Source organism: Stylophora pistillata, chromosome 1 (genome assembly GCF_964205215.1).
Source record: "Stylophora pistillata chromosome 1, jaStyPist1.2, whole genome shotgun sequence".
NCBI classification, from domain to species: domain Eukaryota; kingdom Metazoa; phylum Cnidaria; class Anthozoa; order Scleractinia; family Pocilloporidae; genus Stylophora; species Stylophora pistillata.
This window is the reverse complement of record NC_142519.1, coordinates 32,705,990-32,721,211: the sequence shown is the minus strand read 5'-3', so window position 1 is coordinate 32,721,211 and position 15,222 is coordinate 32,705,990. Positions and strand designations below refer to the sequence as shown.

Here is a 15,222-nt window from a genome sequence, read left to right as displayed (position 1 = left end):
TATCCTGTGCCTCAGCTAGAAGAGCCTGAACGACTGGGCGAGTGTATGAAGGGCTCGAACGGTCCACGGCATTACTCGAGGCAATATGTAGATTTGTGTAAGGTACACGAAATGACTAGGAGTCAATAGATGTACCCATAATTCCTGCATTCGCTGTCAAGCCACATGTAAGCAAAATGTCGACGTTTTCTCATTACAACGAGCGAGGAGTCATTCGAGATATTCAATCTCTCTCGGAAATCATTCATCTCGACCATTCGTATGCCAAGCCATGGTCAGCACATCCCGATGCATCAAAAGTACGTCCAGTTAAAACATTGTTTCTGCCCAGGGAGGATCTAGAGAACTTTCCTCTGGCAGATGACGAGGAAATCGATGTCTGTGAATCGGCTGTTTCATGTTATTCTGCCAACATCATGTATGATACTGCAAAAGCCAAGACAGTAATGGCTGAGTGTGAAAAGTTTGTGAGCACTGTGTCTAGTAAAAAGACTCCAGACACATGGGAGGAGCAAATTTCCAGGTGAGATTGTGTTGTAGAATTTGTTATTAGCTGAAAATGTCATCACGGGTGCCCAATACCGGTCGACAGCTTTGTGACAACTCTGTTTCAATCGCCAATAAACGATCGGATACATCCGCTCCGACGAAGGGCTAACGCTCGAAACGTCAGCTTTTGTAATCGTTACGGTGGTCAATTTACCATTTCAACTTTGTTGATATATCCAAATTATTTTACTAGGAAAGTGTGGTTGCTATGAAATAGATCGATAAATTGCTTAGAAAAGTGGAACAGTTAGAGAATTTACTAGGAAAGTGTCGTTGTTATGAAGTAGATCAATAAATTGCTTAGAAAAGTGGAACAGTATTTTAATGAACACATCTCTACCAGTCCGTTGTACAATGTTGTAATCAGGATTTCTTTGTATCCTTAGAATAAGAGAAATCCCAGCACTCATTTATCACTAAATTTACCAGAAAATGTTTCATGACCAATAATGCCCTTTTTGACAACCAGTTAGATCATGTTTTGCCTTCACATGTTCATGCTTGGATGCAAGGGACTGTAATAGCCATAATTCTACCATTTATTACTTTGTCCACTTCTTGACATTGGACAATTTAAAAGGTCATTCAGAATTAAATGCATTACTGGAAATATAATAGGGTTGAATTTTAATTTCTTTTTTGTTTTAACCTCATTTTCATGATGCATATGAATTAAAGAGAAGTTAACATTGAACCACAACATGATCAAACATAAAACAATTTTTTTTTCTAGAAATGGCTGGAGTGCCAAGCAGAGTGTGTTATTTGACAAAATTACAAGAGTCCTGTCAAACCTGAGACTGGCAAGATTGACCTATGAAGGAGTAAGATCTGTTTAAAGTATTGCCTCATTGGGTAAACTAACTGTTGCCAGATTAGCTTGGGAACAGGCTCTTTAGGTACTGTGGTGTGAGTGGTGAAGCTGCCCTACTGTTAAACCAATACTGTCCATTAGAACTTTAAGCATGTTTTTGCTGCTGTTTTGGTTTAGAAGACTGGGCATAAGCTTTAGAAAGGTTCATAGAAGACTTGAAAACACTAAAGTTAGGAAGGATCGGACTTCTTATCTGGAAAACATCCAAACCAATTAAATCAAAATTCCTAGTAGGGGAATTCCATAGGGAATTTTGGAATTCTCTAGGCTGAAAGAGTCAGAATTTGTTGACCTGCTGATGTAATGTCTGTTTTTACAGCTTCCCAATGAGCCTGTTATGAGACGTATAACAACAGATAAGGCAACCAAGAGAACAAGACAAATCTTAAGTGAAACAGAATGGGTGAGTTTCGTTTTCTTACAATTGGTCCCAAACTATGTCCTTTTGATATGTTATGGTCTAATATACAGACCATTTGATAGGGTGTGGGGAAAAAAGGGAAAATTATGCGGAAGTTTTCGGCAATATTATGCGGAAGAAAGTGACAATTATGTGGAAAAGATGCCAGATTCTGCGGAAATTTTTAAAACTTTATAAAGTTGTTCCCTTGGCTTTTTCCAACATATAAAATATACGTTAATGTCTTACCGAGAATTTTTGTCCTTTATGACATGTTTGACCTTTTGCTGCCATTCATGGACAGGTATGTCTTCGTTCAATGCAGTTTTTTCATAGTTTTCATTGTTGAGTTTGTCCGAAGCTTAGTAACCAGCCATTAAATTGGACGAGGAAAACTGGACACCAGAAGTCCCAAAATATTTAAACAAAAGTAGAACCCAGGCCCATCACCAGAAGATGCATGGAACGCCAGGCAGTTTAAAATTGTTTACGAATGAAAGGCATGTTTTCGTTGCTTTTTTTTGGGTGAATAACTTCTTCAAAATGATCAACCAAGGAGATGCTTTACCAGTACTTGATTTAAAGCAGACTGTAAACAGAAAGACCAAGAAGATAATGTACTCTGTCCATTACAAGAAGACTCACACAAACATAAATGTGAAGAAAAGGTCCAATCACCCAGAAAGTATGAAAAGAGCCATTATAAAAGGTTTTTCTGACAGAGCGAGGGCTTTATGTGATGAAGAACACCTGGAAGACGAACTATGCAACATCGAAGACGTGTTTGTAGCAAATGGATACCCCAGAGAATCAGTGAAAAGATTTATGGAACAAAGACCTCAACAGGTAGACAAAAGAGAACAGGAAAGTCATGGAGTCGTGACCATACCATAATTATTTGAAAGGGTTATCTGAACAGTTCAGAAGAACTGTTAACCGACACTCTTTTCAAGTTGCTTTCAAGCCTGGAAGAAAGGTAAAAGTGATTAACCCATTGACTCCTGAACCGCCCGTAACCGCCCGAACTTCGCGATCGCCTCGCGCGAGAACGCTTTCCCCCCTACCTCCCATACTAAGTGGAATTTTGTCCCCAAACTTCCGCTATAGTTTGGAGATCAATAAGCCAATCAGAATCCGTTGTTTGCGCATATATTTTTTCGACTTTAGGGGGTACTAGAGGGGCATTACTCTATGCGTCTTCACTAAATGATCAAATTTGAAAATATGGCGTCCACGCGGCCGACCCTCAAAATTTTCAGGTCGGATTTTTCGTTCATTTGCGATCGAGTTAGACCTTGTGGAATTCAGAATGTAAAGTAACAATGCTATAGAATACTCTACTTGGAAAAGAATGGATATCCAGGTCTTAAAAGTGACAGAATAAGCTCTCAAGTCAACGACACTACGATTCTCTAAGGCGATGCGAATTATGGACGTAAAGTGAAAACCGAACTTTCGGACTTCAAGCAGGGCCTAGCGACAATTTGACGATTCGATGGCCCGGTAAATATTATGTTTGAGTAACAATGTGTTCAAAAAGTATAGTTTAATACAAGATTTTGCCTCAAATCGAAGTTTTTTCAGAATTTTCAGCATAACGCTGCGCAATTTCTGGCCATGAACGCAAGTAAACAACGATCTAAGCATGATGAATTTTACCGCGTGGGCTTTTTACACGTAAGAAATTCGTACGTTTTTCGCTTATAACAGTAAATCAAAAACTGTTTTGAATAAATCTGACGTCCCGAAATATTTCTTGGCCATTTTAGTCTTGCTTCCTATTGATACCGTATTTCTTCACCTATAAGCCGAGCGATTTTTTCAGTTTTCGACCCAAAATTTTGGGAGATTTTTCACGGAGAACGGGGTTCGGCTTATAGCCGAGGGTTTTACATTTTAAAAATATACAGTTGCTGAATAACTTTACCCCCCCGGCTTGTAGTCAAGTTAGCAATGAAGCAGAAGTAATAAAACACAACAAAAATAACTTCTGAATATTGGTTATTCACTTTTATGAAATTGGTGGCTCCTAAAGGAGCCGTTTGACGGATACGTGCAAGGGCTTTCAACCCAATGGTTTACTCGCCATCCGTTTCGTTTTCGCTGTCTGTGTCGAACTCGTTCTCTTCTATGTATTCATCATCTACTTCTGGGGTTTCCTCAGAGTAGACCACGTCGTCCTCTGTTCCGTCCAAGGCATTGGAAATACCGCAGGTCTTGAAGGATTTGACAACCATCTCTTCGGGTATCTCTGCCCATGCTTCCTTGATCCACCTGAGGACAAGATTTCTGCTTGGCGCCTTCTTCTTCCCAGCTGGGGTAAACTCAAATGGCCCAGATGTCATCCACGCCAAGTACTTTCGGCGCACATTATCTTTAAATGGCTTGTTTAGGCACTTATCCAAGGGCTGTACAACCGGGGTTAGGCCACCAGGGATAACTGCGACGTCAATGTTTCGCTGCTTCAGGTCATCTTTCACGGAATCGGTCAAGTGAGCTCGGAATGAGTCCCACACCAAAAGGGAACGCTCGGCACGGGGCAAACTCTGTCGAATCCATTCTCGGATGCCCTGTTCATCCATCCACCCTTTCTTATGGAAGGAAACACGAAGAGGATGCGGCACAACCAGATCTCTCGGTGTACGGACGCCTTTGAAGATGACTTTCGGTGGCACCTTTGCTCCATCGGCAGCAACAGCAAGAACGACGGTGAAGCTCCGCTTTTCCGCTCCGCAAGATTTTACTGGCACTGTTCGGCTTCCACTGAATTCCAGTGTTCGGTTCGATGGCAGCTCAAAACGCATGGGTGTCTCATCCATGTTGTAGATGCGGGATAAAGGGTAGTCGGCGCGTCTTCTTGCTGCAATGACGAAGCGATGAAAGCACACAATGTTCTCTTCGAGATCGGCGGGCAATCGCTGGGCCAGAGTTGTTTTGGTTCGCATGCTGACCGAGTGGCGTCGTTTCCATTTCTCGTACCATCCACGGGAAGCTTTGAAAGCAGGATCATCGGAGAGCTCTTTAGCTTTAAGGCGAAGGATCAATCCACTCACCGCAATACCTACGAAAAATAAAATAACAATCTTATTTTGCTGCGAGATAACCGTAGATTCGTGACTGCAGCACTCTTTTCGTGACATGTTATGAAATTGTCATGACAACAACATATTTCTGACCAATCAAAGTCTCTGTTTCCCACGCACTGAAAGACGATATCATTCAACTCTTCAAAAACTCTTAAAATTTTAGACAGAAAAGTAAATACCAACCTTGTTCTCTTTGCTGTGAAAACCACTCCATCACTTGCTGGTCTAGTTCGGGATATTTCGGAGTGAAACGGCCCATCGTCGCACGTTTTGCAGACATCTTCAGCTCTCCGGAAAGAATAGTCGCCTGGTCTCTTCTCCAGCGTCGTACCATGGACTCGCTTAGTCCATATTCTCGAGCGATTTCCGAGTTGTTTTCTACCGCTTCAGCTTCCGCGATAACTTTTATCTTGAAAGCCATACTATACGAGGAACGGCGTGCTTTAGGCATGATGATAAAAAGTGACAGCGACGAAAGGTATACTCGATAGATTGATACTTTGAAACGTTTAACTGAGATTATTATTGTTGTTGTGGTTAATCTGTTGTCGCGTGGTAGTATTTATACAGTTCGTTGGATCAATTGATATTCATATCTCTTGATTGGTTCGCTTTTTTTCTTTTGTGTTTATTGTAATTCATTAGGTTTTGTGTTTAGTGAGTCAATTTCTTATGTTTTCCGTGAGGTTCGCTTGCTCAAATGGCCAGTTACAATCAATAATTTCGCTCTCGGCTTATAGCCGATGGTTTTACCTTTTTTTTTGGGCAGCTTGAGTGTAGCGTAAAGACCCTGAAAGTCAGGGTCTCGGCTTATAGCCGAGATCGGCTTATAGGTGAAGAAATACGGTAGATTCCATGAAACTTGAGATCTCTTCACTCACGGACAAATTTGCATATTCCCTTTTGAAATATGATCCACATGCCTATTTTCGCACATGCGAAAATATTTAGCGATTTTTATCTTTCATCTTGATTTTTGAGTTAAAACGTAATATGCACCTATCGGTTTTTTCGCCGGAAATAAGTTCTTTACTTAGTCCTCTTTCACTGGAGCTTGTTTTTCGGAAAAGCTTATTTTTAAAAATTTACTGCGCATTGTGTTTGCCTTCTTGGTTTCTCCAAAATTTTGACTTTTCGTCGGCACGTGTTACACGTAAGTGTCAATGGGTTAAACACACATGCCAAAAGCCACTTGGTGAAAAGCAAAAATGCGTTGTGTATAGGATTCCTTGCAACTGCCAGAATACTGTGTATGTAGGAGAAACATGGTGCCTTTTCCAAACAAGAAAGAAAAAACACATGGACAAAGTGAGACTAACAAATGAGGACCTTCATAAAGGAAACACTCTATCAGCCAAAAAATGGATGGGCAAAGAAGATGGAGGCTTGGCACGACACACCATGGAGTGCCAAAGTGGTGTTGATGGGGAAAACGCAGAGATCGTAGCAACAGAGAGAGGATTAAAGCAAAGAAAAGTTCTAGAAGGAATTGAGTCACTACGACAGAAACATTGCAGAATGAGAGTCCTTAACAATTTTGACCACATTGAGACATGGAAACCAGTTAGCTCAATTGGTTAAGCACCAGACTGTTGTGCGGGAGGTCAAGGGTTTGAGCCCTAGCTGGACCAACACTCAGGGTCTTAAAATAATTGAGAAGAATATGCTACCTTTCTATAACATCGATCAAAAAATGGTTAGATATTCCAGTCTTCTCAGATAGGGACAAATAAATAGAGGTCCCGTCTCCTGCATCTATTTATTAGTTAATTTGATTAGGTAGGGGACGTTAAAGAACCCACTTCAGGAGATTACTGTGATGTGGTCTGGCCTGGGAATTGGGGGGAGGGGGCATCTGTTGTATTCGCTTTCATTTCGGTTTTAAAGATATTTTAACCTCGGAAAATCCCAGAAATGATTAAAAAAATGTAGTTTTTATGATCAATATTTTTGCTTCTGAGGATGGTAAGCAGTTGCTTTCTTGCTTATACGTAGAAATTTTCTAGACTTTTTATGCGGAAAAATGCCTCAAGGATGCAGAGGATACGGAAGTAGGTGAATTATGCGGATCCGCACCCCCACATCCTGTCAGATGCCCTGAGTATAGTAAAACTGAGTGTTGAGTGAATTCACAACATTTTGTATACCAGCACATCACTAAACTAAATGTTTCCTTTTGATAACTGAAGATTAGAACCTTTCCTCAATGATAACTTTGCATATTTCTGATGTTGCAGAAATGTGTGGATAAATTTTTTTTTTCTACTAAACATAGTAAAACTGTACCAAGCAAGAACATACCATTATATGTGTGAAGTTACAGTAATCACCAGTCATATGGCAGGCTCTTGGCTGATGAAAAAGAAGAAGAAAATGCATGAAACAAAGATATTTATTCTAATTCTTACCTTTTTTCTGGTGACAATACTTTATAATACTTTATTCCATAGGATCCAAATTTAATGAAATGGTTGCACAGTACCTTAGTGGATGGCTTGAGTATTCCTTTGTTGGCTTGCTACCTTGATGTCCTTCAAACCCTCAGAGCAAAAGTGAGTCTCTTTCTTATGTTTCTTTTGTACATCCTGTTTCACAGTTTTAATCTCATGAGCGACCAAGACAGAATTTATCCTTACCATAGCAATAATATCTATCCGGACACAAATACAACTAGTTTAAAATCACTCAAAATAATATATTTTGAAGGATAACAAAATATTGTAATGGAATATATAAATATTTACATATTATGGACTCTTTAACTGCACCTGAATCTCAAGAAATTGATGTTTCAGAGCCTTTTGCAATTGTTTCTTACATATTTGTGTTAAAAATGTTTAATTACATTGTGTTACTGATATTACTCCCTTGAGGTTCCAACACTTGTTGATCGAATGCTTGTACAACCCACCAGTCAGCGGCGTGGCTTGGCTGCAAGTTCAGAAGCTCTGAGCTTGCTTCTGAAAAGACCTTGGGACCCTGCCCATGGACTTGTGACGCAACATAAACAGGTATCACAATAACACTCTTCTGATGGCTATTTAACCCTGTAGCTCCCAGAAGCGATCCACATGAAACTTCTCCACAATTGTGAATATATCAGTCACAATATTCCGAGCTGCTACAGCAAGGAAGATTTGCAATGACGTTTTTGGTATTTTATATCCTACTTGTTACCTTATATCAACAAAGAATGGAAATATTTTGCATTTAGAACTTTATCTCAATTTTAATTTGTTTTTTCTAGACAAAATATCTGCACGAGATATAGATGTTACATGTTCATATAAAAGTACGTGTAGATTGGATATAATCTTAAAAAATTTCACATTTAAGTACATATTTGTAGGAAAAATATTTGAGTTATGACAATACCATTGCAAATTTCATTTAAGAAACTGTTTCCAAAGTCACAGGCTATGTTTATCCTTCTCTTCAAAGCGTAAACTACCAGGAACTCCCTTGCTCTTGGTTGTGCCCAGTGGCCCAACGACAAGCATCAGTTCAGGAACTTCATCCAAGCGGGCTCGCTTCTGGCACAACCACTTGTCTGTTCTTGGAAAAGTCGTTCCTGTTACCATGCACACAAGCAATGGGGGAAGTGGAGTGTCTATCAGCCAGTGTTTGGATCACATTATTGGTGCTGTAAGAATGAAAGTTTTGGAGGTATAAAAAATCTTTAGCTGGATGTTTTACATCAGTATGCTATTTACTGGTTATTGTTTTGGAATGTGCAGATCCAGTAGTTGTTAGATTGACTGAAACTTTTAGAGATCCATCAGAAGCAAAGTTTCCTTAATATGTTCTTGTCTATCCAGTTACAAAAATTTCTCTTCAAGTCATAGTGGCCAGGCAGTGTGTGTAAGTTAATGATACATGTTTCACAAAGCAAAGGCTTAAATCTGTTCTCTTTGTGTAAGCTAGATGCACTGCATATTGGACTTGGTATTTCTTATGGTATTTCTTATGATATGAATGAGGTGGTAAACGTTCTGTCTGCGTAGGCAATTGTTGTTAAATCTTTGGTCATTTGTGGCACATTTCAAGTTATTCTGATTTTGATTTTACTGTATTTTCACTATCCAGCTAAGAAGTCATTTTCCTAATCGTCCCATTATTCTGTTGGGTTGGTCTGTTGGTGCTTTAGTCTCTTGTCAGGTAGGGAACAATGATTAATTAATCAGATAACAAATGAGCAGTTCAACCAGTAATAGTGTACGCAGCCTAGGTATCACATCATTTGTCTCCTTTAGTCTACATGTGATGATTATGTCTAGTATACCTTTGTAGTTTGGTCAGCACTTCTTTGATCACTGGCATGTGAGAGGAGGCAAATGATATGAAGCAGTGTGGCCAGCTGATAGGGCACTGGGTTCAAACCTTCCACCCTACTGCTACATGGATTTGCTCTCTGTTGTCCCAAGGTCAACTCCTTGGCTGTGTATATGTTGTAGTTCAATTTTATACTTGGTTCAAATTTTATTTTCCTTTGTTCTCAGTCATGTTAATGTATGATAATGAGTTTGAAACAAAGGAAAATAAAATTTGAACCAAGGATAAAATTGAACTACAACATATACAAGTATTATTATTTAATCAGCATATTACACATAACTCATGGATATCTCAGAGATAGAAAAGCCAAGAGGGGCTGTATTCACTTGGTAATGACACATGGGTGTATTTTAGGTTGCTCTGATGGAATCTGTTTGTGCAGTTGTTTGCCTTGGTTTTCCAATCACTGGTTTAACAGGTGTAAGAGTGGTGAGTAAACAACAGATGTGATTCAACCACAACCTGGACACATTTTTTTAGAATTTATTTTTTGAAAGCCTTTAACTCCCAAAGGTGATAAACATGTAACTTCTTGCTATAATATCCATATGTCATCCATCAAATTGGTAAACTTATCAGGTAGAAGTTCTCTTGGTCTGACCCCAAATTCATGTAACTTATTTACAAGGAAAGGTGTAGCAGCTAGAGGGGAGAATTAAGAATGAGATCTTTAGAATTAAAAGGTTAAGCATGGTTCAATGGTGAAATAACAGATCTTCGAACTTCATCTCTCGGCTCTGAAAACTGCCAATCTATCTCACTTTGCTGTAGCTCACAGCAGTGTTTTTTTGAAGTTCATTGTTGTTAATTTTTTTCAATTCTTTCATTAAGATAATTTTCTCTGGCCAAGGTGTGAAGCCCTTTCTTTGGACTTATACCTTGACATTAACTACTTACTACTTAGTGACCTATTTGTTTGTACTACTCATTGATTATGTCTTTCAGGGAGTGGAAGATCCTCTACTGGAGTTGAAAACACCCACTTTGTTTATCATTGGATCACATTCAACTCTCACATCACAAGAAGATGTGGAGGTATATTTTATCCTCTTTTTTTCCTCAGAAGATTAGGAATATTTCAGACAACGAGAAGTCTACTTATGACATAAAGATTTGTATCCTTGACAAAAGTAACTTTAAAACAAGCTGTTGATTTTACAATTGCTTCCATTAAGTGAAAGAGCGTACATGTAGATCTTACACTGGTGCCTATTGACACACACAGCCGGACTCCAGATTGGCAATTGGGAAAAATAGCACTGATATAATCAACATAGCACGCCTTGCATGTCACATTGCTTTGCATTTAAACTAACTAAGTGGAATGAAGACATTTAAGGGTTTAAAAAGGCAGGGATTGTATTTGTGTCAGAAAGAAATGCCGTACCAAGGACACGAAGAGTTATCTGCATAATGTATGTATTGAAAAAACCAGGAAAGATTTATTACTCGACGTTTCGGAGTCATCGTGACTCCATTATCAAGAGACTAGTTTAAAAACATGCAAATAAGGAAAGGTACAAGAATAGCATAAATTAGACTGAACGGCTTAAACAAACACCTTGGCGCGGATGGAATCCGTTTGCACGTTCAGTGTTGGCTTACGCATGCGAATAGACAACATTTCATTAACAAGGCAATCAAATTTGCCGTTACATTTCGTGATGACGTTGAATTGCTCGATCAAGCGTTCAGGCATTTCACTATTGTGCGGTTCGTTGAGAGAAGGATTTCATCTGCAGAACCCTGTCCATCACCAGACGTACCATCGGAGACTGTGAGATTAGTGTTACCCTTCAAGGACCAGTCGTCAGCTAATCATGTTAAACAACAACTGAACAGTCTAAGCTCGAAGTTAAGCGTGACTGTCCAACCAGTGTTCGTTAGCCCTAAGCTCGATCAACAGCTTAAGCAACACGAAATTAAGCCCCCTATTGTTAACCAACAATGTGTCGTTTATGAATTTAAATGTAACCTGTGTGATGCAGGGTATGTGGGCTATACTCGTGGTCACTTACACGAGCGCGTAGAAGGGCACACAAGGAAATCATCTTCTATCTACAAACACTACCACCTCCAGCACAATAGTGAAATGCCTGAACGCTTGATCGAGCAATTCAACGTCATCACGAAATGTAACGGCAAATTTGATTGCCTTGTTAATGAAATGTTGTATATTCGCATGCGTAAGCCAACACTGAACGTGCAAACGGATTCCATCCGCGCCAAGGTGTTTGTTTAAGCCGTTCAGTCTAATTTATGCTATTCTTGTACCTTTCCTTATTTGCATGTTTTTAAACTAGTCTCTTGATAATGGAGTCACGATGACCCCGAAACGTCGAGTAATAAATCTTTCCTGGTTTTTTCTATGCCTTTGCTTTAGCAAATCCCTGCTGATCAAATGTATGTATTAGTAGTGATAGTAGTGAACAATTTGATTCATTGCTTATTGTTCATTTTTGTTGTTATTTTAGGAAATGCGCGAGAAAATGAAAACAGACACAAGCCTGTTGGTGGTAGGAGGAGCAGATGAACAGGTTAGTTAGTCTTCTAAGGCTAGTCTAGGATATCAAGGTTATCGTTAGAGGGCGAGAAAATTCCAACAGATACAAGCCTTTTGTTGGAAGAAAGAGAAGACGAACAGTTTAGTTAGTCTTCTAAGGCTAGTCTAGGGTATCAGGGTTATCGTTGGAGGGCAGTAGGCGGGGCGGCTGTCAGACTAGGTACCGGCTAGGTTCTGAATTGCGATCAGAGACAAAATAAATATTTTTGAAGTGGTTATAACATCAATGTCTGGTACAACAAAAATACTGAAATATGTCCCAGAAAACTGTAAATCATGTCGCAGAGAGTTTCAAATTTCAAGTTTTCCGGGGGAGCATGTGCCCGGACCCGGACCTTCCTCTCTTTCCCCCCCCCCCCACCCCCACCCTCTTCTTCTGATATTTCTTTTTGTTTTGCTCGAAGTTTCATCTAGTCTTAACGGAAAAACGTAAGTTTGAGTTTTACGAGGGCTTTTTTTGCTCTATTTTTCCGTTCTTAACTATTGGTTCTTAATTCGGTAAACATTAATCATTACCGCGTTGCTGTGAAAAACATTTGGGGGTCAATCCATCATTTCCCTAAAGAGGCTAAAAATGCAGTTTTTGTAATGGCATCTTATTTGTGCTCTAGTTGCGTTTAACTCGTGCCAAGAAGAAACAGGAGCGTCTAACTCAGAGCATGGTGGATCGATTAATAATGGTAAGTGTCATTTCATTTTGAACTTGTTCATCAGGCAGAGGAAGGATTTTGCATAGGGCAGCAATTAGCCGCTTGTGGAATTGCGACAGTTCTAGCTGCTGGAATCTTGCAGGTGGTTTTTGAATTTTCTCTGCAAACCAAATTTCACCTAGAACTTAAAAATGTTAAGAAGGCAATTTAACAACAATTCTCTAATATCATATTATTGTGAAATTCGGTCTTTTCCAGGATGAAATCGGCGATTTCTTAGGAATTGTTTTGACGTCTATGAGCAACAACAGTTCTCACAACAGAAACGACTCCTCAGACATGGACGAAGTCGATGTTCGGAAAAAGAAAAGGAAACGATCAGTCTCACGTGATCTGTCGTCGGAATTGGACCGCTCGGTAGGTAAGCAAGCACTGACGTCACAAGCATCGGCAAAGAAGTCGACCTCCCAGAAGTCTTCTGTTCAAGAACAAGGGAAAACGTTACTCAAGCTACCGCTGGGCAATACATTGGGGGCTATAAGCAGCGTTCGCTCGCTCAGCCAGCCCAGCCCAGCTAAACGACCGAGGACCTCCAGGTCTAAATCAAAACCAACCAATCCGCCTCCAAGTGTCATTCACGTGACTGGAGCTGCAGCTACATCGGTAGTTACCAGTGTTCCTCAAGCAATTCCCGTGCACCCCAGTTCCCTCACTGGGTTTCCTTTACACGGAACAACTGTTGCTCGCCAAGTGCCCTTGTCAAGTGCGTCGGCAGGAGCACTGGCCACCGCCAACAGAGGTCAAGCCTTCATTTCTTTGACTCCGAAGAGCTCAGATCCTGGTGTAAGGGTCACACAGACATTCATTACTCTACCGCGAGGAAGCTCTCCTTCGGTCTTGTCGTCAAATGCTGCAGCAGGGCAGACTGTACAGTATATCATTAAGCCTCAAAGTCAGCGACAGACTTCTGTCAACCTCAACTCTGTTGGTGCTGCTCTGTCTGCTCAGGGTGGTGTTGTACCCTCCGCTTCCCAGCTACCTGTGAGGACCATTGTGTCAGCGCCAGTCAGGCAAACACCTCTTTCACAATCACCGAGTTCTTCATTTACTTCTGTTGTGAGTCTCAAAGGGGCTGCTGTAACAACGCAAGCTCCTTCTTTTCCATCGGGAGCTGTATCGACGTCAAGTACATCTTTATCTGCAGCCTCTTCACTCGGGAAGCTCTCCCCATCGTCAGCTGTCCTGACTTCTGGAAGGCCTTCTTTCACCCGAGTGGGTGACGCTTCTCAGCCTTCAACTATAAGCGTTTTGACCAAGGATGGAAATAAGCTTGTTATGTCCCAAGGTCTCAAAGGATCGTACAAGTTGGTTAGTGGTACAACATTTCAAACTGTAGGCAGTGGAACTAACACCCTGACTGGTCAAACCCAAGTTATGTTTGGGCATCCTGTGCGATCGCCTTCTAGTGCTACTCAGACAGTGATCAACCAGAAAGGGCCAGGGGCAACAGGAACGGTTGCCACCTCGTTGCCTGTAAGTCTTGCTGCTTTAGCCGGAAAACTGAATAGTAGCAGCTCAGTTTCTCCAGCTGGTGGAAGAGTAACCCTTGTCCAAAACACACGAGCACCCACCCTCCTTAGTCAGCCAGTTAGGACCGTTCCCAGCCAGGTGGTGTCTCTACAGAGAACAGTACCTAGTAGAACTACTAACCCCCAAACTTCAGTGGTACCAAACCTCCCGGGTGCGGTGACGGTGGCGAGGCCAGCAGCTACCCAGATCACTAGAGTCGTCTCATCCGGGTCACCAGTTACTTATGTGCAGTCTGGAACAGCCATTGTGACCAATAAAACGATAAGTTACCCTGTAGTTGGTTCACAAGTCACTTCCATAGCTTCCTCTTCCTTTGTGGTTTCTTCCACGGCAGTATCTACCGGCAAAGTGGGGCCGTCAGTGCAAGGGGTATCAGTCAGTAATAAGGTTGGAGCGGTGACAAAGACAGTATTCAGTGTATCGAATGAGAAAAAAAGTGATCCGACTCTGAATGCTGCGGCCACTTTAGGCAGCGGTGGAAATCCTGGCCAGCAGGATACGAAAACGGTACCAGTGGCTCAAGTGGCCGCATCAACAAAAACTACTGCTGCAACTCAATCGGAAGTAAAGAAACCGTCGTCTGCCGGCCCTGTATCCAACGATTCCGTCCCCAAAGAGATGGCCTCATAAAAGAGAAAAAGAGATGGCCTCATAAGAAAGAAAAAGAGATGGCCTCATAAGAAAAAAAAAGGATTGTGTAACTCTGAAGATACTTAACGGACTTATCTAAATGATTATGAAACTTAAGAACAAAAAAAGAAGTTTTAACAGAAATTCAAGTTATATCTCAGTACACTGTTCTGGCTTAATCAGTCATAAACTTTATGATTGTAGTTTTTGTGGCCATTAAAAAGAACTGCAACCGACTTAAACTCCTGGGTAAGATCCTTGTTTGCTGGATGTGGGTGTTTCTTATCATCCGCCTTTCTAATTGCTTTTATTTTTCTATTGAAGGACTGTGATTTCTTGATAGGGATGGGATTTTCGATTGGTCCAGAAAGTTTCCGTTATTCCCCCAACCAATCAGATCCAAACTTAAAACCAACTGCGAGTATTGCGACTTGTGTTTTACCGCTTTAAAGATTTCCCTTGCTTCAAGATTCTGAAACTTTATCGGCTCTTTATTGTATTTTCTTCATTTCTGATTGGCAGTTAAAAGTCATATTAATGCACTA

At 40.7% G+C, this 15,222-nt stretch overlaps 1 protein-coding gene across 3 annotated transcripts; it reads left to right on the top strand.

The window, feature by feature from the left end:
* The first annotated feature begins 15 nt into the window (after positions 1 to 15).
* Positions 16 to 14,919, top strand: LOC111324450 (uncharacterized). 3 transcript variants are annotated; one of them, XM_022928005.2, is made up of 12 exons: positions 16 to 523; positions 1,283 to 1,373; positions 1,743 to 1,826; positions 7,360 to 7,461; positions 7,783 to 7,920; positions 8,351 to 8,575; positions 8,996 to 9,067; positions 9,599 to 9,673; positions 10,190 to 10,279; positions 11,719 to 11,781; positions 12,419 to 12,487; positions 12,716 to 14,919. In XM_022928005.2, exons 1-12 carry the CDS (start codon positions 177 to 179, stop codon positions 14,675 to 14,677), a joined length of 3,318 nt encoding a protein of 1,105 aa, XP_022783740.2. In that variant the 5' UTR covers positions 16 to 176; the 3' UTR covers positions 14,678 to 14,919. The 3 variants fall into 3 exon arrangements, with proteins under 3 accessions (XP_022783740.2, XP_088608269.1, XP_088608263.1); XM_088752143.1 differs by lacking the exons at positions 16 to 523; positions 1,283 to 1,373; positions 1,743 to 1,826 and adding an exon at positions 5,270 to 5,387; XM_088752137.1 differs by lacking the exons at positions 16 to 523; positions 1,283 to 1,373; positions 1,743 to 1,826 and adding an exon at positions 6,216 to 6,605.
* The last annotated feature ends 303 nt before the right edge of the window (positions 14,920 to 15,222 follow it).